General features: G+C 38.2%; 1 protein-coding gene across 2 annotated transcripts in view; it reads left to right on the top strand.

Moving 5' to 3' along the window:
- Positions 1–23,866, top strand: part of SLC4A11 (solute carrier family 4 member 11) — a 188,922-nt gene that overhangs the window by 134,792 nt on the left and 30,264 nt on the right. Inside the window, exons 8-13 of one of the 2 annotated variants that reach the window (XM_063457589.1) lie at positions 2,354–2,557; positions 5,565–5,603; positions 10,517–10,601; positions 15,103–15,228; positions 20,973–21,086; positions 23,685–23,817. In XM_063457589.1, coding sequence (XP_063313659.1) covers positions 2,354–2,557; positions 5,565–5,603; positions 10,517–10,601; positions 15,103–15,228; positions 20,973–21,086; positions 23,685–23,817 — 701 coding nt within the window. The remainder of the gene's footprint in view (positions 1–2,353; positions 2,558–5,564; positions 5,604–10,516; positions 10,602–15,102; positions 15,229–20,972; positions 21,087–23,684; positions 23,818–23,866) is intronic. The other variant, XM_063457590.1, reaches the window with a different exon arrangement.

Raw genomic sequence — 23,866 nt, 5'->3', positions numbered from 1 at the left:
GTTCAGCGAAGTCTCCCGAGTAAAACAGTACCCCCTATATACAGGTTTTATGGTGTCTTGGAGAGTTACAGGGTCAAATATAGTGCTTGCGAATTAAATTCTCTGCACTTTCTCCCTGTGTTGTCAGGCATGTCAATCAAATTTTAATTAATTAAATGACATAATTATGTTAAAAAATTACTTAAATATACACGTAGAATTTTAATATATATGCATCTATAGGTATTTAAATTCTACGTGTATACTAATGTAATCTTTCATGTAATTATATGTATTTATCTATATATATTTGCGGTTATTTGTATTTTATATATAGATAGATATATATAGAATGTCATTCTAAGTGTATTCTGTTTCCAATATATATATATTAATAACAAAATACAGTTAGAATGAAATTACATATGAATATATAATTTATTTTAAATTTTGTTTCAATATTTTATTTATTTATTTTATTATTTTATTTATTTATTATTGTAATTATACGTATATATATATAATATATATATGTAGATCTATTATATATATATAATATATATATACATATTATATATGTAACGTCATTCTAAGTGTATTTTAATACTAATATATATACTAATATTAATATTAAAATACATTACGTATGACGTTACATATATATAATATGTATATATATTATATATATATATATATATATAAATACTTGTATTTTATTTTAACATGTGTATTTAATTTTTTTTTTACACTACCTACCAGCAGGGGGACTGTCTAATATTTTAGACAGTCCCCCTGCTGGCAGATCCATAGCCAGCTATAGGGGGCCATGTGATCGCTCTTTGAGAGCGATCACATGGCCCCCGGGGGCCTCATTTGCCGGAGGGGGGCTGCCTGGGCTCTCAGGCAGACCCCCAGAAGAGGATCACGGCGGAGGTAAGTATAGCTTACCTCCTGGGGGCTTCAGCCGTTACGGCGTTCTATGCCGCCGCAACGGCTTCAAAGCCCTTTAAAGCCGCGACGGCATAGAACGCCGTAACGGCGTTAAGGGGTTAAGCATTAGATCTCTCTTTACAGGAATTGTTTACGAAGGTTATGCACATTACATGCAGGGGGGTGTGACTAGGCTGTATAACCAAAGGGATTTAACTCCAAATTGGCAGGGGATTAAGCAGTGACACTGCAAGGGCATGATCTGTACACCAAAACTGCTTCTTTAAAGGGACACTACAGGAACCCAGACCACATCTCATTTAAGTGGTCTGGGTGCTGTGTGTCTGCCCCTTTTAGAAAAAAATCAGTGTTTACTTTGCAGTGTTAAAACTGCTCCTAGACAGCCACTAGAGGCACCTAATGGGCTTCCGCCAGTTTCATGGAGTTTGACCCGTTAAACTATGCTGAATGTCCTCACACTCAGCATGAGGACATCCTGCGTCAACGAAAACCCCATTGGAAAGGATTAAGCCAGGGCTTTCCTATGGGGAAGACCTCATTTGCATTACACTCCACCCCACCCCCATCTTCTGACGTCAGAGGAGAAGGAGTGTGACCCAGCCGATGGAATTGAGTAAATGAATCATCGGAGGAGGGGTGGAGGGGACTGTGGGAACTTGTTAGTGGTAGGAATGCATCTTTTGCATTAACACTAAACGGTTTCTTTAAGCGAAAGTTCTTTTGGCGCCTATAGTGTCCTTTAAATTTTTCTATAATTCTGAAGTGTTCCTTTAAATAGACACTCCAGGCACCAAAACAGCTTCATGTAAACTTAATTATGCTGCAGGAGGCCCCTGGAGGGACTCTTACTTCACAAGGATAAGCGGTTCGCGAACTGTTTAACTCCAATGTTGCCTCCAGCAGCATATGGCTTCAGAATGCTCCTATTCAGGAAGTGTGGAGTGCTGTCGGACAGGGACACCGCTGATTGGTTGATAGCACTCAGCTGATGCTCTCGGCCAATTGGTGACTCCACATTCGCTAAACTGGCTTTGAAAAGTTGAGTTTCTTTCCATGCCAGTTTAGTGAATAGGGTGTCACTTACTGGCTGAGAGGTCTGCACTGGATTTGCAGATTGTAGTCACTATAATCCAAGCCAGGTACGAGGGTTTGCTCCATTGCTGGGAAACGGCACCAGAGTGTCCCATGGCATCATCAATACTACACAGGGCTGTAGAGCTTGTGGTTCTGGGAGTAACCCTTTAAGGTTGATCTTTTCTCCTGATATGAACAGTGAAAAGCAGAGTTGGGCTTGTTTGAATGCTCTTCTGTTTCTTTGAAATATATGAAGCACTACTTGTTGTTTACTATGATGTAGGCTGTTCTTGTTATAATTCACATACTGATAACACTAAATATTTGTTTCTTTTTTTTGTTTGTTCAGAAAAGTACAAAGACCGCATCAGAAGTTGGAAGGACATTTGCAACAATGTTTTCTGACATTGCTTTTCGTCAGAAACTTTTAGAAACCAAAACGGAAGAGGAGTTTAAAGAGGCCCTAGTGCATCAGAGACACCTCTTGACTATTGTAAACAGACATACATCTGTAAATGACAGCCACAAACTACACAGTCACAAACCATTAAAGGTAAGACAGCTGAACAACAGAAATCCACTAAACACACTTCTTTGTTTACACCACTCGTTGCTCACTGATCTTTTTATTAGAGATCTTTAAGCTACTGCCATAGCCAACAGGAGGGGATTTTTGAGTTGAATGAATGCTACAGAAACACGGAGTGTCCTTCTCTGTTGATTTAATCAGATATGCAGTATGTTGATGCCCCTGTATTATGATATTGTGACCTTGGTACAGAGATGGTTACAGTATGACCTTTATCTGGAGAAACCTTTAGGGGCTATCATACCGATTATTAAGAAACACCAGGAAACCATAATTTAAGGATTATACTCGTTCTTTTTAAATCTGTATATTGATAAATCCTAGACTCTTGGTAGTCCCTGAGCACTTCTTTGAGAACCATTATTTTAGTGGAAAAAAAAAAAATCCTAACGAAAAAGGGTCAACGACCCAAATTACATAATTGTTCTCCATTTCTAAATATACGACATTGACATGTTTGGGAAATAGCTGCATAGGAATAAGAAAAATAAAAAGTTTGGAGCTCACCGGCATCCTGATATGCCATTCTGCCCCCCGTTCCCCCAACTTGTTGAAAGATCAATGTCCTGTATCACTGAAATAAAGGGTTTTGTTTATTAGAACCCAACGCATTCCCATCCTCAAGACTGTAACTATTGGGATAATATCAAAACCTGAAGCAATGCCATGCCTTAAGGACTACTACAATAACTGTTAGAAGCAGGGTATAATTGACTGGTTGAAGCAAAAACAAACAAAAAGATCCAAGAACACTGAAAATTGATAGGTTACATTTTTAGACCATTTCTTTGGAGATTCATTACAAACAGAAACATTTATATTACTGCAGATCTCATTGGTTAAATTGTAAATGGTTTGTCTTGCAATGATTTCCGTTATTATATCTGTGAGATAAGCCTCTATATTTACTCCTATATTTACTCGTCTGATATTATGTCGTAGGATGAGAGCAGCAAACAAACTACTAGTCTGTGCAGTTTTATATATTGACTCCTACATACGGTACCTCCAATGTGTCCATGTACTGATGTAGCCCATTGCTATTTGAAATATGTTGGAACATTAAAGATTTAGGAAGCTATCCTGCCCAGTATTGGATAATTACGACAATAGTCCAACACACCCTAAACGTAAGCCACTCCAATTTTATTGAGCTCTCACAACAAAAAGCAATGTTAGGCCCCTATTCATCGTGGAGTTCCTTTCCATATAGTGGTGTGCTGGACTATTGCCTTTTGGATTATTCCCATGACAGTGGACCCAGGATCATGTTTCTAGGACTGCGTGTGAGTACTCATACTAGGTGGGTGCGGGCCATTTCTCCTTTTTACATTGACCGTATTGGATCTAGATGCAACACAAGCATTCAGAAAAGTGAATGCTTGTAATGACTTGCATCTTAAAATCCAGTTCTTATTCCTTATAAAAGGAACACTGTCGTATTAGCAATACAAACCTGGTTGCTTTCCTGGTTGCAGATTATTTTTACATATAGGCAACAAAATGTGTTTATTATTTTTTATTTTTATTTTTTTACTATAAGCCACTCCAACCCCCAACAACTTCATCAAATTCTCACAAATGGTCCAATCCAGTGCTCCTCATAGAGTGCATCCTAATGCTTCGCATAGGTAGAAATTAAATTCTTTCCTATGAGCTGCAAGCTCACGTGATTGTTTTAGACGGCCACTAGAGCTGTGTTTTGCCCTGTAGTGTAAACCTTGCGTGTTCTACAAAACTGGATAGCTCCTCGATGGAGTGTTCAGCGTGACTTGAATGGTCCTTTAACTGCACTGACCATTTTATTGCTAATAGTTCTTAGCCATGTCATTATCACTTTTGGCTAAAATAAATTATTACAGTTTGTTTTTTCCAATCCATGCAAATAGATTATATATTTTTTCTGATTTATCAGTCGCATGGTGAAAATAAATGAAGCGGGAAAAACACAAAATCATTTCACTTTTTCTGTGTGTTTTACTTGATTTAAAGAATAAAAAATGCTAGCTAATACAATAATGCAGAAATGCCCATTAGGACGGACTACTGTGTAGAAGTAGAATGTGGAAGCAGTACCATATTGTGTTTTTCTTGGCATCAGTATATATTGGCCGCTATTGGTTATCCACGTGCTTACTTCCTATATACAGTAGAATGTTATCAATACCCCATGGGGAATTATAAGGTTTTTTTTGTTTTTTTTTCTAAATGCATTATAATGATGATAACCCAAAAAACACAAAGCTAGCATATGATGGTATCATCCTTCAGTCACTACCCATAATGGTACAATTATAGCTCACAGTACAGGGGCACTGAATCAGAAATGAACATATTCTCTTTGATGCCCACTTACCTACTCCCTGTGGTCATTCTATGGATAATTGCAGATACTCAGTACGTGCTTACAGCTTGTTACATGAAACATGACCGATTCCCGACATTTGTGTCTTGCTACTTTCCCACTGCCTTCAGCATATTACTCCGTGTAGAAATGGGCTTATATTCCCCAGGCATAGCAACATGGTTTGGTTTGTATTGTTGGAGTAAGGGGACCAAGAGGCTGAGTATAGGACACTGCGTATTGGATATTTTAAAATCTCAGATTTATGGTCGTGCTTCACCAGGCCAGGTGTTTCCCAGAGAGTAGCATGTGACAAACTGGAAGGACTGATATCCCATTGGCTGCACATCATTCTAAACTGGAATACAAATAGATCTAAAAATGTGTTGGCTGAAATGATAACTATTGGTGTCCATTATGCATAAAAAAAAAAAAAAACGCTCAGGAATCTCCAGGAAAGACCTGGACGTTACCAGCTGGGGTTGACTCCTATATAATTCTGGCAGCAATGCTGTATATGGGTTTAGATCTGCAGATATACACATGTATTTTATTTATTTTGTATTCTGTTACCGATTGCTTTTTATGGATATATTTTATTTCTGTTCTTTGCATTTCTCTCTGGAGGATCTGCTTCTTGTTCCATCCACTGGGCATCCCAGACAGGTCTGCCACAAATCCTTCTTCTGCCTACTGGTCTGTGTCTGATGCCTGTGAGCAGGCTCCTTTTTGTAATATTAACCTGGGGCTGGCTGGAAGCTTTTCGATGGAGAGAATTATATTTAGATTTATGTATTCTTTCTAATGAACACAACGATTTCCCAGTTCTTCTATCTCAAGCTCTCTGAGAAGGGTATATATCTAGTTTTTAGTGTTTCTGTAGATATATTTCTGTAGGTGGCAATATTGTACGTTTTAGTCCAAATTATTATCCAACTACCCAAGAGGTCAGTTCTCCCCTTCGCTTACTGACCAGCCAGCTCCATGGTACTTCCTCTATATGGAGTGAAACTATGACTGTTTTGGCTAAACAAGCTTCTTGGGTTGGGTGAGGGATGTCCCGATTCTTCAGTATAAAGTAGTGAGGTGTCAGTATGTTTAGACAGGCTTTACTATCGGTTAAAATATGTACATGAATAATCTAATTTATTTACAACACAGGTGAATTTGGGAGAAGCATTGTTTTAGCATAGCATGTTTTTCTAAGTGTTATATATTTATATATTTATATATATATATATATATATATATATATATATATATATATATATATATATATATATATATATATATTTTATAGTCTGTCTAGATATCTAGTCTTTCTTCTCCCTTGTATTGGCACTGGGAAGCCTGGCTGCTGATGGTAGCAATTTTAGCTTTCTATTGCCTGACGTAAGATATAGCGTCCCCCTTACTGAAAGTAAGAACACACCAGTAACTTCTGTAATCTTTAAACTAGGAATTGTGGAGCACCGGCAGTGGAATTTGCAAATCGTATTCCCCATAATCCGGTTTAGAAAACCAACATCCAGCATGGATCTTTCATCCTAGAATTTGCAATTCCCTTGTCAGTCTATGGCCATTACCACCTCTTGTATTGCATGGGGCTTCTTAGTGCTTTTTCTGACACCGTCTGAGTAGCGCTGATTTTTAAAAAAAAATGTATTGTAGTAAAATCATGCTTTGATTTTAACCATGAATAATCCCTTGACTCTGGAGTCAGCAGATGCTAATGAATGTGCGTGTGTAGGTGTATGTTTGTCTGTCTGCTTCTGCTTTGTATGTGCACAGTATTTTCTGTAATTTTGTATCCATTGTTGTAGGCTTATGCCTCCCTAATCTGTAATTCCAAATCTTCAATATGAACTTCCTTCCTCTAGAGCCGATGTCAACAAAATCTGATATTGCAGCGTCACGGTTTACCTCTAAACTAAAAAGGTTTGAACCTCTGTTCTGCTTAAATGGTGAACATTTGACGATGTGTCCTCTTTATTAAAGTAGCAATCGATTTGTTTCAATAATTCTATTCCATTATATGAAATATACTGAACAGACCTGCTGGCGATTTGGCTGGCTGACCATCGTAAGACATGCAGTCTGAAAGGCTTTTCTGAATCTTCTTAGCTATAGTTTGTAACTGAATATCACAGTATAGCAAGAGCAAATAGAACACTTGACTGTTAATTCTTTACTGTTACTGATTGTGAAATAGTTCAGGTCTTGAAAACATTGAGCTGCCGTTTTGCTTAACGACTGTATTAGTTTCATCTGTCAAAACAACTCATGCTAATGTCACAATAGATTCACTCTGCGCCATCTCTACCTGTCACACACATCACATTCATTTCAGTGACAAATATATACATTTCTCTCTCGCAGAGGGCTGTAAGAGAAATACTGCATCTCCTGTTTGTGTACGTTTTGACCATCTCTGCACCATTCCCTCCCCCCATTTCTCTTCGTAGTGTGGAAAGTCATACTCACACACAACTTCTGTTGCAAACAATGTGAGACTGATTTGCTTTTGAGCGTTTTTCACTGCCTTATTTGTTTGTGGGTGAGGCATTGGGCAGGTACTTAAAGGGACACTCCGGTACCAATGCAACGTTAATGCGTTTGATTGATTTGGGTTCTTTAATATGCTGTATTTTTTTGCATGCTTAAATCTTTATAGTTTTTGCACACCGAAATAAATGTTTTTTTTGCAGAATTCGCACCATAACCTGCCTCCTTAGCCCCACCTCCACACTTCAGAAAGACTTACTTATCGAATATATGCAAACGGTCTCAGCCCCAACAGCACAGAATGAGCGGCTTTTAATTCATATCCTTGCTGCACTCAGTCAGAGAAACCATAAATGGGTAGTGAATAACTTACTATATGCCTCACTGAGTGTCCACTCCTTCTAATGCAGGTTGGCTTGTAGTTCAGATCATTCAGTGAGGTCAGTGGCTGAGCTGCGTTCATACATTTGATAAGGAAGTATTTCCTGGAGTGAGGAGGGGGGGGGGGGGGGGGTTAAAGGGTAGGTGTAGGGTGTGCGGCAGTCTGCAAAACCTTTATTTATTTTATGCAGAAGAGTTAAGCATGCAAAAAATACAGCGTAATAATGAGGCCTAAACCTACCAAAAACATTAAAGTAGTATTGGTGCCTGGGGTGTCCCTTTGACCTATAGTGTGCACTGAAACCACTATTTACAGCTGATGCCATCTGCTGCAACTCTTTACTTCCATCACAATAATTGATGGCAATTAGTATCGGAGGCTGGGAATCATAATTGTAACGCCATAGTAGTTATCATTTAAGGGTACTGCAGTGAGGATTTAATCTAGAGAGGTGTGTGTGTGTGTGGTTTTTTTTTTTTTTTCACAATAGCCAGGCATTAAGTTACTTGCTACTGCAAGCCATGAGAGTCCATGGTATACTCGCCAGGAGTGAATTTCTACTTGCCAGGGATACTTTATATATGTGTTAGTTTATTTATATTGGGAAAACAATTGGTCACTAATGACTAAAGTGACCATTCAAGAGTCGACATAAAGGGCATTAGCCAAAATAGCTAATATTTACCAAAACAAGTAGCATTCTAAAAAGGGATCAGAACTTCAAAATAGTTGGCTTCAAATGTTGCCTTTACTGAGAATAAAAATTATAAAAAAAACATCCACCAAAGCACAAAGATGTGTATTTTTTTTGGGACACAACTGCTTTATGTAAAGCCATTTACCTATGAATCTGAGTGACTTCAAATACCAGACCAGAATCCACATCATGCTGATGAGGCCCACAAGGTGAAAACTGCAGTCCATGACTCTGGTTTGAAGAAAAAAAAACAAAGTGTGGGCTGTGATCCAAAAGAACTAGTGTCTATTGCTATGGTAATCTGCAGAAATGCATTATTATTTTTACATGTGAGACACAATCTCTGTGCTCATTAGCATTTAAAGCTGGGAACTCTGGGATAGTTGGGGTAACTTTATTTCCTGAGCCTGTGACCAAGGAGGACTTCTCAAAATGTAACTTAATATTTGAAGTTTGGTGTTGCATAGCAGTATTTATATATGTTACTGTTATGTATATGTGTGTCTGTATTCATTATTGGTGGTATTATCTAGGTTATAAATTTATAGTACAGATTGCACATATTTAGTTTTAAGAAACTTTACAGCAGGGCTCAAAATGTCAACTGCCGTTTAATGAGTGAAAATTTAGCCCTGACACATAGACATACAACCTGCTGCCATAGACTCTCCGTGCTTTCAGAGGCAAGTAACTTTTCAGGCTGGGCTAATAACGTAGGACTTGAGTTTAAGCCTGAGTTTACCTGGTTTAAGTTAATACTCTCTGGTACTATGTAGTACTTTTGTCCCATTCACACCATTCCTTAAAACGCCTGGTGAGTGTAGCAGTGGGGTTTGGTAAACTGCAGGGTTTTTTTTCCCTCTCAATCTTTGTTCCATCTCGGATGGCCAGTCCAGAATGGAAATAGTAAACAGAAGACTTGTTTGAAGAATTGACCCAGCCGTAGTGTACACATATACAATTGAAAGGTGGATAGATATTTTTTTCTAATTTGCGGTTCTTTCTAGTCCTTTGGTGATTGGTTTTTATTCCTGACCTTATCCGATCTCTGCACATACCTTCCTCATATTGACTTGCAGCTAAGAACATTCATCTTGAAGCATTTCATGGAGATCATTCTGAAACTAGCAACATTTAATGCATATCATCATGCATCTATGTATGTTTCATGCATACCATCACGCATCTATGTATGTTTCATGCATACCATCACGCATCTATGTATGTTTCATGCATACCATCACGCATCTATGTATGTTTCATGCATACTATCACGCATCTATGTATGTTTCATGCATACTATCACGCATCTATGTATGTTTCATGCATACCATCACGCATCTATGCATGTTTCATGTATTTCTCCAAGCATGTGACAGCATCCCAGCTGGGAAGTGTGCTTCTGTTTTCCATTCTCTGTAACAATCTAGACGTTCATACTCCATCTCACAGATACAGATCTCAGGTGGTATTTTAGGTTCCCTAATTAAAATCCAAATAAGAAAATAATTCCTGAATATCAAAATACTGTCTGTGAATCATTTCCATCCAAAAAGGACCTGGCAACGTTTCAGCCTTTTTTTTTTTTTTTTCACGCCTGGCTGTTAAAGATTGCATGGTGGAAATGTTGCCAGTCTTTGTAGATTTGCCCTCTTTGGTGTTAGGAGATCCCATCATATCTCTAATCGGTGTGACTATAATGGGACCACTAACCTCACTCCTGTGTTTTCCTAGTTACGAATAGGTTGGTTATTCACCATTGTATTTTAGTGTAAATTTGTGCACAGGTTTTTTTTTGTTGTTTTTTTTTTTTTCGTCATCACCGTCCGTAGAAGATGATGGAGAACATCCGGTGAGCAGCCAGTTGTCTTGATGAAAGACATTATTAATGAATTATAACCTTTTGCCTGTATGTGCTTTATGCCTGCTTCTGCCAGAATGAAATGCCTTTATTACCATTGTTTATTTCTAATACCGTTTCCGTCCTCTCTCCAGATGCAAGAATTTTTCAATGTGGGAAAGGGAATTTTTGATGACATTGCGCGCAGGCTACCAGTATACCCATTGGATTTTACAGACGGTAAGATGCATGCATTTATTCATAGCACCTGGCTTAGATCAATTGTGCTCCCACAACGATCTGAAAAGCAATACATATACTGCCTGGAAAAAATACGATTTTACTTAAAAGCTTATTAAAATATATGATCTATAATGCCAATCTTTCCTTTAAATAGAACACATATTCACTGAACATTTAACATAGTGTTCTTCAATTTCTTTTTTTAGTTTTGTGCTCCTTTACCTTTATCCGTGACATACGTCATTGACCCCTTGACGTATGATTGGTCACTATTAAAATAGTCCAAATAGTATGCTGGGTGCGTTTCAATTGCCTCAGCTGTTTGTGTTTCTGAAATTATTTCCATTTACCCATTTACCCGGCTTGGAGCTAATTCTAAAACTGGCATAGTAGGCATATATATGCACATCAATTAAAACATAGTACCCATGCAGTCTCTCACAGCACACTGTACACTTAAATACAAGGTTTATAGTGCCGCCAAGCTCACCTGCTAATATCAAGTCAAGCATCTTAGGTAAGTTCCTACCAATTAACCATGGAAACTAGATAACCCTAAATTACTGACACAATTCCTCTGTTCTTTCTGACATACGCTTCAGCTACTGTACTCCATGTTAGTACATGCTGGTAGATTGTGATAATAGTAAAAAGAAAAAAAAAAAAAGTCGGTCATTAATTTTACAAAATAAATTGCAAAGTAGCTTGCAGTATGAAGGAGACTTTTATTTGTAATTTGATTTTTTTTTTTTTTAAATTAATCTAAATTGGAGTGGGTAGATGGCCAATGGCTGCCCTAGTGAGCTGTATTCTCCCATTTTTGCATGCTGATTCAGTGAAGCCACAATGCACCCCCTGCGTACCTTTCCCTGGTCATCATGTGAAGGGGTGTAGGAGCCATCTCATCCCTGCTTCCTTTTTAGCAATGCCATAGAAGTGAATATAAATAATTTCCAGGAATGTTCTATAGAGTGCATTCATTCAGTATTCTCACGTGGTAAAATGCGTAGGGTTCAAAGGAGGAACATCCTCTCTAGGGGGCAGACCTGCTCTTTCTAGGTTAGTCTTCACAGGGAACATTTGTCTTTTTTTTAATTTTTTAACCAGATTCCAAAATCTGAACCTTAATAACTAATCGCTAGGATAGTCTGACCTTTTTACTGCTACAACTCCTAACCAAATCTCTGCCTCTTACAAGATCCCTGCTATTTGCCTTGTAGCTAGTAAGAGCATTTATGTTTTACTTGTCTCCTATAAACATGCAAAAATAGTTTGTTTTTTTTAATTTATTTTTAAAAAGACACTTTGTGCAATATAGAGTGGTCATGGGCAAAATTATTTGCTAACTCAAGAGATGCATATGCACAGATTTTCTTAATTCAAGTTACTCACATGTTTTAAAAGGAACGCTAGGTTTTGTGAAACTTTTTTTTTTTTTTTATGAATTCGTCGTTAATTTGAAACTTTTTTTTTTTCTGTGTTAAGATCACTTAAAAAGCCAAAATGAAATGCATCTTTCCATTATGTCTACTCTCTTTAAGGTTTGAGCTTCTGGTACGATTAAAAGCCGTAAAAATGTCAGACTAACCTGGCTCTTGCTTATTTGGAAAATAATTCCTTGAAACGCAGCCTTTTCTGACTGTTTTATCAAAGAAGATACTGTAGTGGGTTTGCTCTGCACTAATGATGGCTGTCCTACTTTTGCATGAGTTTTCTCTAAGCTGCTCTGCCATCTAAGACCGTAATGTTATATGTCAGAATGACTTGGGAATATGTCAGAAACCTATCCTTGATCACTCAGATTCTGAAACCTGAAAATGGGTTTAATAGCAGGCTTTGAGTATACCGTCTGATAAATGAAGACTATAGTGCTGTATGTATTTCCCGGTTCTGTAATCTTTCTACTTTGATTATACAGTGTTTGTGTTTTTTTTTTTTTTTTTTACTTCAACAATTTTTTAAAATATCTTTCTTTCCGTTTTTCTTTTTGTACTAGTGACTTTTAGATTAGCCATCCGAATACAGCCACGTACGTACTGGTAGCCTTTATTAGATTTTTAGCTGTAGAGGTTGTACGACAGAATAGATTGTGGGTTATCTGGGTGGTGGTAGTACAAATACATATAGATTAGCTATACATCAAGATACTGTGAATGCATGCTTACCTTTATAATCACAACGAGGAGACGGCAAAACTGGTGCCTTTGTATATCGGGCTTCTCATAGCTGTAAACTATGGGGTGTTTCGCTCTGTCTTGAGATCTTTTGAGGGGCTGTATGTATGCCTTACTGGTGACCTGCATACCATGGTGTAGAGATTATGCTGCACAATTACGCCTTAGCGGTACTTTCTATAACAGCCTGATTTACAGTTGGTTTTGTAAATAGCTTCCTATTTAGATTTTTTTTTTTCCTTTACCAGATGTAATTAATAAGTTAATATAACACTTGGGACACTACTTCAGGAGTACTGATATACAGGTGTGTCTGATGGATATCTCCTGGTACCTTCATAAACCACTAGGTATCTTTATAGTTTGGGAAACATTCCACTGTAGGGCATATTTAGTTGATATGCTCCCACCAATAGGACTTTTAAAAGATTGATATTTTCTTCCTTTCCTTGAGGGCATTCCCTGCTGAGGATATGTCTTTTTTTATTTGTTTTTATTTTATGGTATGACGCACCAGAACCTCTCTGCACCATAACTTAATTTCCCTACTTTGCGCTACTTGTTGTCGATCTATAACAGATTGAGACTATTTTGAAAACAAATTTTCCATCTTGAACTGTACCACTTTAACCAAAATCTAGGAGTTTATTCCGAATTGATTGTGTCTGTCAATGACTTTCCTCCTGGAGAGGCTTTCTATAGCTGCCCTGTATATGCTAGCAGTATTCCACTGCATGAGATTCGGTGGTGGATTAGCTATGTCTTTTTATGCCTTCGCTATGTCTTTTTCACATTTTCAGACATAGCTAAGGCAGACATTGCTAATGAGGAGAAAACATAGGAACCTTGTTTCATTTCTCCTTTTCTCTGTGTGATTTCTTTATGCTGACTGCCAAGTGCAAAGTCTGGAGAGCTAAGATTGAGGTACCCAGTTTTAAGGTAAATAAGTGTGTATTTCTAATACACATTTGCTAACTACATGGGATAAATAAACCTAAAATAAAACATTTAAAGGGACACTATAGTCACCAGAATAACTACAGCTTATTGTATTTGTTCTGGTGAGTAGAATCATTCCCTTTAGGCTTTTTGCTGTAAACACGGTCTTTTCAGAGAAAAAGCAGTGTTTACATTACAGCCTAGGGATACCTCCACTGGACGCTCCTCAGATGGCTGTTAGAGGTGTTTCCTGGGGCAGTGCTGCACAGTGTGACTGACATTCAGTGTCTCCACTCTCTGCATGGAGACACTGAACTTTCCCCATAGAGAGCATTGATTCAATTCATCTCTTTGAGGAGATGCTGATTGCCTATGTTCAGTGGCAGATCCAGCAGCAGACTGGAATAAAGGTAAGATTTTACTATATTTAGGGGAGCCAGGGGGTTAGGTGGTGTTTTTACCACTAGAGGGTCAGGAATACATGTTTGTGTATCTGACCCTATAGTGTTCCTTTAAATGTACTTGGTTTTATGGCAATTTCAACACTTTTAGAACACATTTTTAACTGCAAGATTTTTAAAATATTGCCCCAAATCTGTTTGCAGTTTGTTTGCTTGACACAACAAACTAGAAGAACCAGATAAAAAGTTAAAGTTCTTCCCCTGAGTACTGCATTAAAAACTGAAACCGAGGATATCAAACCAGCTGCTTGCAAATAATGAAGACCATATTATATGCCCATGTAAAACCAAGCATCTGGATATTCCACAGAAAACACAATTTTTATATCTCCAAAAGTTACAAATTAATAAAATGACTCCAAAACATAAACATGTGAATAAATCTTTTATTTTTATTTTTTTAAACCAAAATTCCCTCAGTGACCAGAACCCATCAAGGGAATGTAGTTTTGACCTTGTGGTTCTCATCATCATGGCACCATTCGAACCGAAATCAGTGCTGATGAGAACCACGAGGGTGAAACTGCATTTGATGGATGGTTTCTGGTCACTGATTCGTTGGGCTCACAGTCCACACTTTAGTTTAAAAACGTGTCCATTGCTTAGGGTAGCTGAAGAATGATGCCTGTCTGTGCACACTTGCATACCAATCTGGGAACTCTGGGACTGTTGGAGACATGATTTCTCAAGTTTCTATGCCCAAAAAAGAAATCTTAAAGTCCAACTTGAGATGATGCATAACCGTAATGCGTGAGTGTGTGTATATCCATATATTTATAAGGAGTTCATTTCTTTGGAAAAGCATTGGACTGTAATTTTCAATAAATACCATAAATACCAATGCTTATATTAATAGCACAGGTATAATAGCAGTTTCTCCTGAATTTCCCTTCTAGGAATTACTAACACTTTGTTCTCCCATAGGTATTATCGGAAATAACAAGGCCATCGGAAAGTACATTACCACTATGATTTTCTTGTACTTTGCATGCCTCCTGCCCTCAATAGCCTTTGGCTCTTTGAACGATGAAAGCACTGGAGGGGTGATTGGTAAGATTTTCTTTGAAGATCATTTGTTTTGCATCTATCAACTTGGAACAGAGTAAACAGGTGGGTAGCAGCAGTGGTTTTAAGCAGCAGCTCAACTTCTTTGCTCTCTGATGGGATATGTGACCAAGTAAAACGAACTCTGGGGGGAGGACAGGGAGGGAGACTGACAAGAGCAACCTGTCCCTTGCCTGGATTCTGCAGATACGTCGACCAGCTAGAAAGCACACATTTTTCTTTTAAAAGCCCACATACCCTATGTCCCTTACAAGACCCTCTAAAAGCAACCATTTATGGGCAACCTGCAGCCCTCCAGCTTTTATCAAAGTGATCTGAAAACAGGAGAGGACAAGCGAGAAGCCCCTCAGGATGTAGTGGGATGTTCTGCAGTTTGTTCCATAATACACCCAGCAGCATTCTAAATAGGTATTTGAAAATTGTAAATTAATAAGAGAGCCTCCAAATGCAGAAGTATAAAACATTTCTACATGAGACAAAAAATGGAAGCTGTTAATTGACACAGGGTTATTTAGGAATTCTAATCGGATTTCACATTTTAGACCAAGACTGGGGGGGAAAAAAAAAACATTAATAAAATGGTATAACATTTTAATCTCGATTAGAATTCTGTACAATTCACACTTTAGTGAGTAGCCCTCTATAAGTAATTTGTTTTTATAATTTTTTTGCACTTGAGTATCATTTTAGCATTGACTTTGAACTGTGTCTTTGTAATGTCAAAATTATCTTTCACATAGGAAACAAAGATTTATTTTGTATTATTATTTTTTTTGGAGAAATTAAATGTTTGCAGGCTGCAATGCCCCTCTCCTCCTTAATTCTGATACCTAAACTTGAAATCCAGGCAAGCGCAGGTGCCATTAATTGTCAAAAGCATCCATAGTGTTAAAAGGTTTATTTTCTTGCCCGCATATCTCTGAGGTTGTTAAGTTAGTGTTGCTGCTGCTTCATCCCCTACAAAACAGACTCTTCAGCTCTTAAGGGATCTATTTTTACTCCCTAATTGCCGAAGGGGATGAATTGCATAGAATAATTTTGGTGGGAGGCTGTTCTCTACGGGGAATGTTTGTTGTCCTCTCCTGAGGTGTCAGCTTGTGGGACTCTGCTTCCAAAAAAACAATGCACTCATTGGTCACATACACTGAGATCTTAACTTAAAGGGAAACACAACGTGAAACGAATATAAAACTTGGATACCTGCCAACATATACAAGCCCCGCTGCTCACATTCTTTTTGTTGTGTGTTGCTTTAATGTGAGAAATACTAATGAAATAAATGAAGCTTACCGCGACACAAATTTTACACTGATTTTCAGGGCAGTTTGTTTTTCTTCTTAAGTGAAATATGTCACAAAAAAGTTTATTCAGTGACATGGGTAGCTTCTTAACTCGTTCTCTGATGATAACGTGCAAAATGCAGCTGTGAACATTCACTAATTTCCTAAATCACATTGCTCAGAGAGCTGTCTGGTTACTAAATGCTCTGTTGGGACATTGTTCTAGAGCAGGCTTCCTCAAACTCCGGCCCTCCAGATGTTGCTGCACTACAACTCCCATGATTCTATGAATGAAATAGATAGGCTGAGAATCACGGGAGTTGTAGTTCAGCAACATCTGGAGGGCCGGAGTTTGGGGAAGCCTGTTCTAGTGAGAGTATCTCTGCATTCTAGACAGGAAGGCCCTACTCAATCTTCCTGCTCAGGTAACTCTGTGCTCCGACCATTGCATTTGCCAAGGTCCCTCTATAGGTAGTGTGCCGAAAGTAGGTGGAAACTTGGCCCAGTTATTGGTGAGTACCCAGGTAGATTTTAATGTAATTTGCAAAACATTTAACCATTTCTTATAACACTTTTAGTTTAGTTATAGAAAAAAAAAAAGGGAGGTGATGTGCTTTCGTTTTTAGAGGTGATATATCCTCTTATCCTTGTTTTGCCCTGTATTTGTGCCACCACCAGATATCTAAATAATGAGTTTCTACAACATCGGCACCGATTTCTGATGGAGCTAGATTAAACCTGGCTCTGATTAATGTTACATGGCTAATTATTTCACATGGCTAATTATCATTGATCACCTGAGAAGCTATTATAGACCTGGCAAATTAAGTGAAGGCTGGTATTAATCTACATATTATTTATATGGCCATTTATGCACCTTGGAGCAATACATGAGTTACCAACTACAGCTGTCACAATAGTTTTCATGTCCGATTTAGTACCAAAATTGCAGGGTGGCAAAAACAACCTAAAAAAGTTGTATTTAATAAAAGATCATATATCTCCGTTTATTTCTTTATTATGTACATTTACTCTTCGTAAAATATTTGCTAATAGGATTCTAGTAAACATCTCCATCTGTGTCTGCACAAAATGTTGAAAGCAAACTGTTGGCATTCATCAATAGGAAGTAATATTTATACACAAAATCCTGGATACTTGTTTTTTTCACATTATATAAGCCGTTTCCCTTTAAGAAAGATCCAGGATGTGGTCATGTTTGGTGAATTATCATTAAGAACCAGAGGTGCGTGTATCTCTCCTTTTTTGCAGCCATTTATTAGCACAAGGGAAATCCACATCTCAATGAAATCCACCCTCTGAGTGCCAGTTGTGCACAATGCATTGCTTTCCCACAGGCAGTTAGAGGGTTAAATAGTGTATGCACCATTTCAGTGTGTTATCCTATACACATCTGTGTTGCCAATCAGTGTATTCTGCGCACGCTATGTGTACTGTGCCTCGAGTTCGTACATTTCTATAACCTGCATTACTGTGGTCTATTTAGTAATATTCTCTCCCACGTTTGTTACATGAATACATTTCAAAGAATGCAATATAATTACAAGGTGAACTCCTTCCAGTGATCAGAAACACTCTGTTCCACGCCAGATCCCCTCTTGCTTTATCAAAAATGCAATATGTCGAAGTGGAGAGAAGCGGTCAAGGGATGCTGCTGGACCTGTACATAATATTTCTTTACAAACACTAACATAATTGCCCACATTGCTTTATACATTTGCTTGTTTGTTTCATGTTTGCAGTATTGGTGCACAGCTTTTGCTCTGTTTTGTATAGTGGCAAAAGGCATGAATTCTTCGTTGATGTTTGCACTTACCTGCTACATTGTACTGCCACATGTTAATGCTGCTATGTTGTGCTCGGTAACAATGACCCATAGGAGACTTTCTGGGTGACATGAGAGAGGAAGAATGGGTAGGCAGAGAGCTAGACCTATAGAGGGATTTAGGCAGAGTAAGTGAGCCCTTTAGAAGTATGTAGGCAGGGGTAGCTAGACCTCTAGAGAGTATAGAGCAATCATACTAGTGGGTGATTATCTATTTATACCTACCGTATACCTATACTTGACATATCTATTTTTTTTCTTCACTTTTGTTTAGTACACAAGCACTGCTTTATTTGCCTCAAACTGGGCAATTTTTCATATATATACCAATTTATTTGCCTTAATACTGGGCAATTTTAATAGTTTATTTTAATAAAATTTATTTATTTTACATATGATATTTTCCTAGCCTGGATTAATCAAGTATAATGGTATAATTGGTATATGATACCAATCCCAGCCCCCTTGTTTGGTGCACTACTTCTCTTCCACATATATAGTTTCTATTTGGGGTTACCACCCCTTTACTTGTGTACCAATTTACTATTCGGCTCGTCCAAATTCCCCCTTGTTTTCTGGTAGGTAGAGGGGAAGATCTGTAGAGGTAGGTAGAGAGGGGAAGATCTGTAGAGGTAGGTAGGTAGAGAGGGGAAGATCTGTAGAGGTAGGTAGGTAGAGAGGGGAAGATCTGTAGAGGTAGGTAGGTAGAGAGGGGAAGATCTGTAGAGGTAGGTAGGTAGAGAGGGGAAGATCTGTAGAGGTAGGTAGGTAGAGAGGGGAAGAGAGGGGAAGATCTGTAGAGTTAGGTAGGTAGAGAGGGGAAGAGAGGGGGAGATCTGTAGAGGTAGGTAGGTAGAGAGGGGGAGATCTGTAGAGTTAGGTAGATAATGTTCCCAAAACATCTTAAAATACCTACAGTGCGCAGTATACAAAGTGTTGCTGTTAAGGAGAAAAGTTTGATGCGGGCCCAATATAAAACTGTAAAAGCATGCAACAATGTTTAGCAAACTCTATTCCTGTGTATGCTGACCCGTCTGTCCCATTCTGTGGCTGTAACACAGCCTAATCCATGGTCGCAATCTGCTGTTTGCCATCTATTTACCTTACCAACCAGCTGGGTTTATCATTATTGCCATGTAATCCTGCCTGGCCCTGGTATGAGCCCTTTAACCCTGGCAGAGCTGCTCTGTAATCTATTTTCCACTCTGTACTGAGCAGACACCCTTTCATCTCCTCTGAAAACGTATCTGCCGGAGGAACATGCTAAAAGCATCTTCAATCCATTACCCAACTCATTTAGAGCTTGCGTGGGTGGCACATAACTGCGCTGATCTTTAAATTTAATTTACTGATGTTTGCCTACATCAGCCTGTCATATCTCGTGGATGGCTGCAATGTTCATACTGTGCCGCTCACAGAAGTAAAATAACCTTGAATTCTGTAATCAGATGCTGCTACATCTTGCTTTACATTGACAGCTGTCACACATTCCATTACATTCCATCCCTAATGTTTAAATGCTGTCCTCATTGCCGATAAATGGGTTCTGGGAATATTAACTGCAAATAGTTCTGTCTATTAATGTTTTCTATGTTCTATATTCGCTCCTGTTTGGTTAAGGAGATGCCATATGCTCCCCATTTACATAGGGCATGCAGGGAATCACTAATTTACTCGATTCCTCCTTATTCATCACATGTTAACATTTACTGAAATCAGACTGCTCATGGACACCTCACTACAAGTAATCTGCAGTCATAAATGAGGACCGGAGTATAGTGTTTGATGCCATTAATCATGTACTTCATGTGTGGCACTGTGCAGAAATTGTCTACATTGTGTACCTCCGCCCTGCAACGAAAACCAGATTATTAATGAATAATCCCAATAAACAAAAAGCAGGTTAGCATTATTAATTAGTCATTCTAATAAACAAAAAGCAGGTTAGCATTATTAATTAGTCATTCTAATAAACAAAAAGCAGGTTAGCATTATTAATTAGTCATTCTAATAAACAAAAAGCAGGTTAGCATTATTAATTAGTAACTCTAATTACTCTATGTACAGGCTGTCCTAAAACTTCAGAGCAGGAACCTAAATTATTAGTTCATGGTCACATTTAATTATATTGGACACCTAGAAGAGGGCCATGGTTTTTGGCCTTTTGTTGTTTTGGGGGATCTGTGGGACATTTGCCTGTATATTGGAGGCATTATTTCATGAAGTTTAGTATATTCTGAGAATTAAAGTGAGACAGCTATTTTTTTTCACTTTATTTATTTTTTATTTTTTTGTATGCATCTGTGCGATATAGTATGGATGGGGATCTGATGAAACCAACCGCTCTTTATGTTGATGAATCATTTGCTGAAAATGGAGTCCATAGCTAAAATCAGGGATAGCCCAATACTGATTCTCCAACTGTTTACAGATTCCATGTGTGATCTGTTATCAGTTAACCATGGAAAATCCAACTGCTGGGCATTCATATTTGACTATCCTTTCGATTAAACATGTAACCTTCCTGATATGTACATAGTGTGCTTTATGCTCTGTTAGTTTAGGAATGCCCATCTGAATGGCATTTACCATTCTCGTTCCAGACGTGCAGAAGACGATAGTTGGACAGTGCATTGGAGGCGTCATATATTCTCTCTTTTCTGGGCAGCCTTTGGTTGTTCTTTTAACCACTGCTCCATTGGCACTCTATATCAATGGTAAGTACTTTTAGTTTATTAAATTGCAAGAGTATAATTGAGTGCCTTATCCCATGTTGTCCTCCTTTTATGTTTACAGTAGTGTTTAGTATAATATTTGTTACATTCATATATATAATCCAACACTTTTTTAAATCAAAAAAGACTTTAACAAAAGTTTCACAGTTTCGTATTAAAGACAACAGTATAATAAATAACAAATGTGGCACATTTGTCAACCAAATCCTCTAGATTGAAACCGTCCATCAATAAAAACATGTCTAAGTAATAAATAAACGAGACATACACATAAATATTGGCACTCTAACCAGAAAAGCACAATTTACAACTTGGTGGAGTACACATCCTAGTATGTATCCTTTATTGGGACCAGTTCCACCCCCAACCAAGTGTCTAGGGTCACAAGAAAAGGGCGGCCCTCTGCCGAAAATCCCAACCTTCTGCCACTGATTGGATGTTAAAATCAGACCCAGGGCTTCCTCTAACCTCCCAAGTTACCTAGGCCCTAAAGCTCTTCATTTAGTTTAGAGACTGGCATACATATACATAATACCATGTTCTAAGGGTTCAGGCTCCAGGCAGACTGATTTTAAATGGGCGAAGTCCCATCTAAAAGTAGGATGTTGCTGGTTAGAGGCCAGGTATGTGTTGAATTGCTCCAACGGAACTGGTTTAGGACAATTGGATTGATTTTGCTTTGAGTGTACCATTGACCGGTATATGGCATGACCCTAGTTACATGAAGCCCCAAAATCTCATAAAACCATTATACTCTAGACCTGGTGGGAAGGCTGGGTTATGTACTGCTGGTAATAAAGTGGAAGGAAATGAGGATGTTAGCCAAATTGGAAATGCGCACACCAGAAATGAAGAATAAAGTTCCCTTCGAGGCATGGAGGAGGAAGTGTTGAGTTACCTGCAAATCAGTAAAAATGGAGAGCTTAGGGACAGATGGTGGTACCCAAAAACAGCAGATTTTATTTCAGGAACAGGTACAGCAACATTTTGACTCCGTATATAAGCCTTTATCAAGGCTTGCTAAAGGCTCATATTACTGAGCTGAAAAGCTGCTGTACCTGTTCCTGAAATAAAATCTGCTGTTTTTGGATACCACCCTGTGTGCGTAGGCCCTCTATTTTAGTGAATATTATTGGCATTTATATGGCGCTAACTTATTCCACAGATATTTACCATATTATAAAGGGAGCATTTAACAACAAATAAGACAAACTGTTACACATTTCAAAAGGAACAATAGGTTGCAGAGGACCCTGCTAGAAAGAGCTTACAATCTAGAGGAGGTGGGGTGTAAAAGCACAATAGGAAGGCCATCATGAGGGATAACAACAAAGTGAGAGATGATAATGTGTTGAGAGGAAAAATAAATTACAAAGTTTGACTGTCCAAAGGTATGAAGTATGTGAGGTGGACAGCTCGGTGGACAGTTCTTGTTAGTGTCACATTTTTGTTTTTGGTAGAAAAAAAATCAGACTTTTCCATTATGATTAATTTTATGCGTGATATAAAGATGTAATAACACACAAAGCTGTGACAGGGTCCAGGCTGATCAGGAAACACCTTTTATATTTAAGAACAGCACAGTGCAAATATTAATACATGTGTATTTTGTATTCCACACGAGTCTACATATACAAATGGAGTTATGTTATGTTTCACCAAAGTTGTCCCACAGTGATAGTGACCAGGGTAAGGAGCTCCTGAAGATAATCAGTTGGTCCACAGTGATGGTAACCAAGTTTTGGAGCTCCTGAAGGTCATCAGTTAGCCCACAATGATAGTGACCAGGGTCAGGAGCTGCTGACGTTATTGTAGTTGGCCAGGATGAATGCCTCTTCTAGTTCTTTGTAGGTCATCTTTTACATGGTAATTGGAATATTTCTTCAGCACACAGCTTTACTTGTAGGCCGGGCGTAACTCCAAGCAGGGAACAGCTTATCCGAGCTGAAGCCCACCAGGTTATTTTCAGAACTATAATTACAATAGGAATCTACAAAAGAATTTGTCAAGAGTATTTGCAAAAATAAAATTTTGAAGAGATATTGCACCGAAATATCCTGTCAGAATGGAAACTGTACATTTAACGCATTAAGTGCCAGGCAAGATTTACCTTCCCCATGTCTGATACTTTGTGGAATGACATTGTTGAAGAATTCTCATTAATTATAAAAGTAAGGTAACATGAGTCAGAACAGCTTGCATTCTAATCTATTGTCATAGATCGTCAAGAGGCAGAGGGAGTTTGTGTCACATGGAACCATCTGGAACAAACCTCTCTCATTAATTGACTGGGAGAACTTCTATCACAGCAGCCTCAGTATAGCACCAGTGACACACGGCTGCTCCTAGCCTAGGGTCACTCATGATTGAATCTTCAAATGCCCGAGCATTGCATGTGGTGTAATTATACTCTGCCTGGCAATGTGTGTGTTCTACGAGATACAATTCAATTTATCCAGAGAGAATGCTGTTCTAATCTAATTCTGAGTTCCGTTATGCTTTGAGCCAACAAGACAATAAGCCAGTATGAAGCTCCAGCGCTTTCCTGTGTATAACTTCTCCATTGTTTCCTCTCCCCAGTTATCCGAGGGATCTGTGATGACTACAGTCTGGATTTTAAAGCTTTCTACGCCTGGACAGGGCTATGGAATAGCTGCTTTCTTATCATCTACTCTCTGTTTAATTGTAGCTTGCTGATGAAGCTTTTTAAGAGGTAACATGCTAAAGATCTTTATCATTATTTTCTTGCTAAGTATTGTTCC

The sequence above is a fragment of the Pelobates fuscus genome, chromosome 6 (genome assembly GCF_036172605.1).
Source record: "Pelobates fuscus isolate aPelFus1 chromosome 6, aPelFus1.pri, whole genome shotgun sequence".
In the NCBI taxonomy this organism is placed as follows: domain Eukaryota; kingdom Metazoa; phylum Chordata; class Amphibia; order Anura; family Pelobatidae; genus Pelobates; species Pelobates fuscus.
Note: the sequence above shows the minus strand (reverse complement) of the source record. Positions and strands in the feature narration are given on the sequence as shown.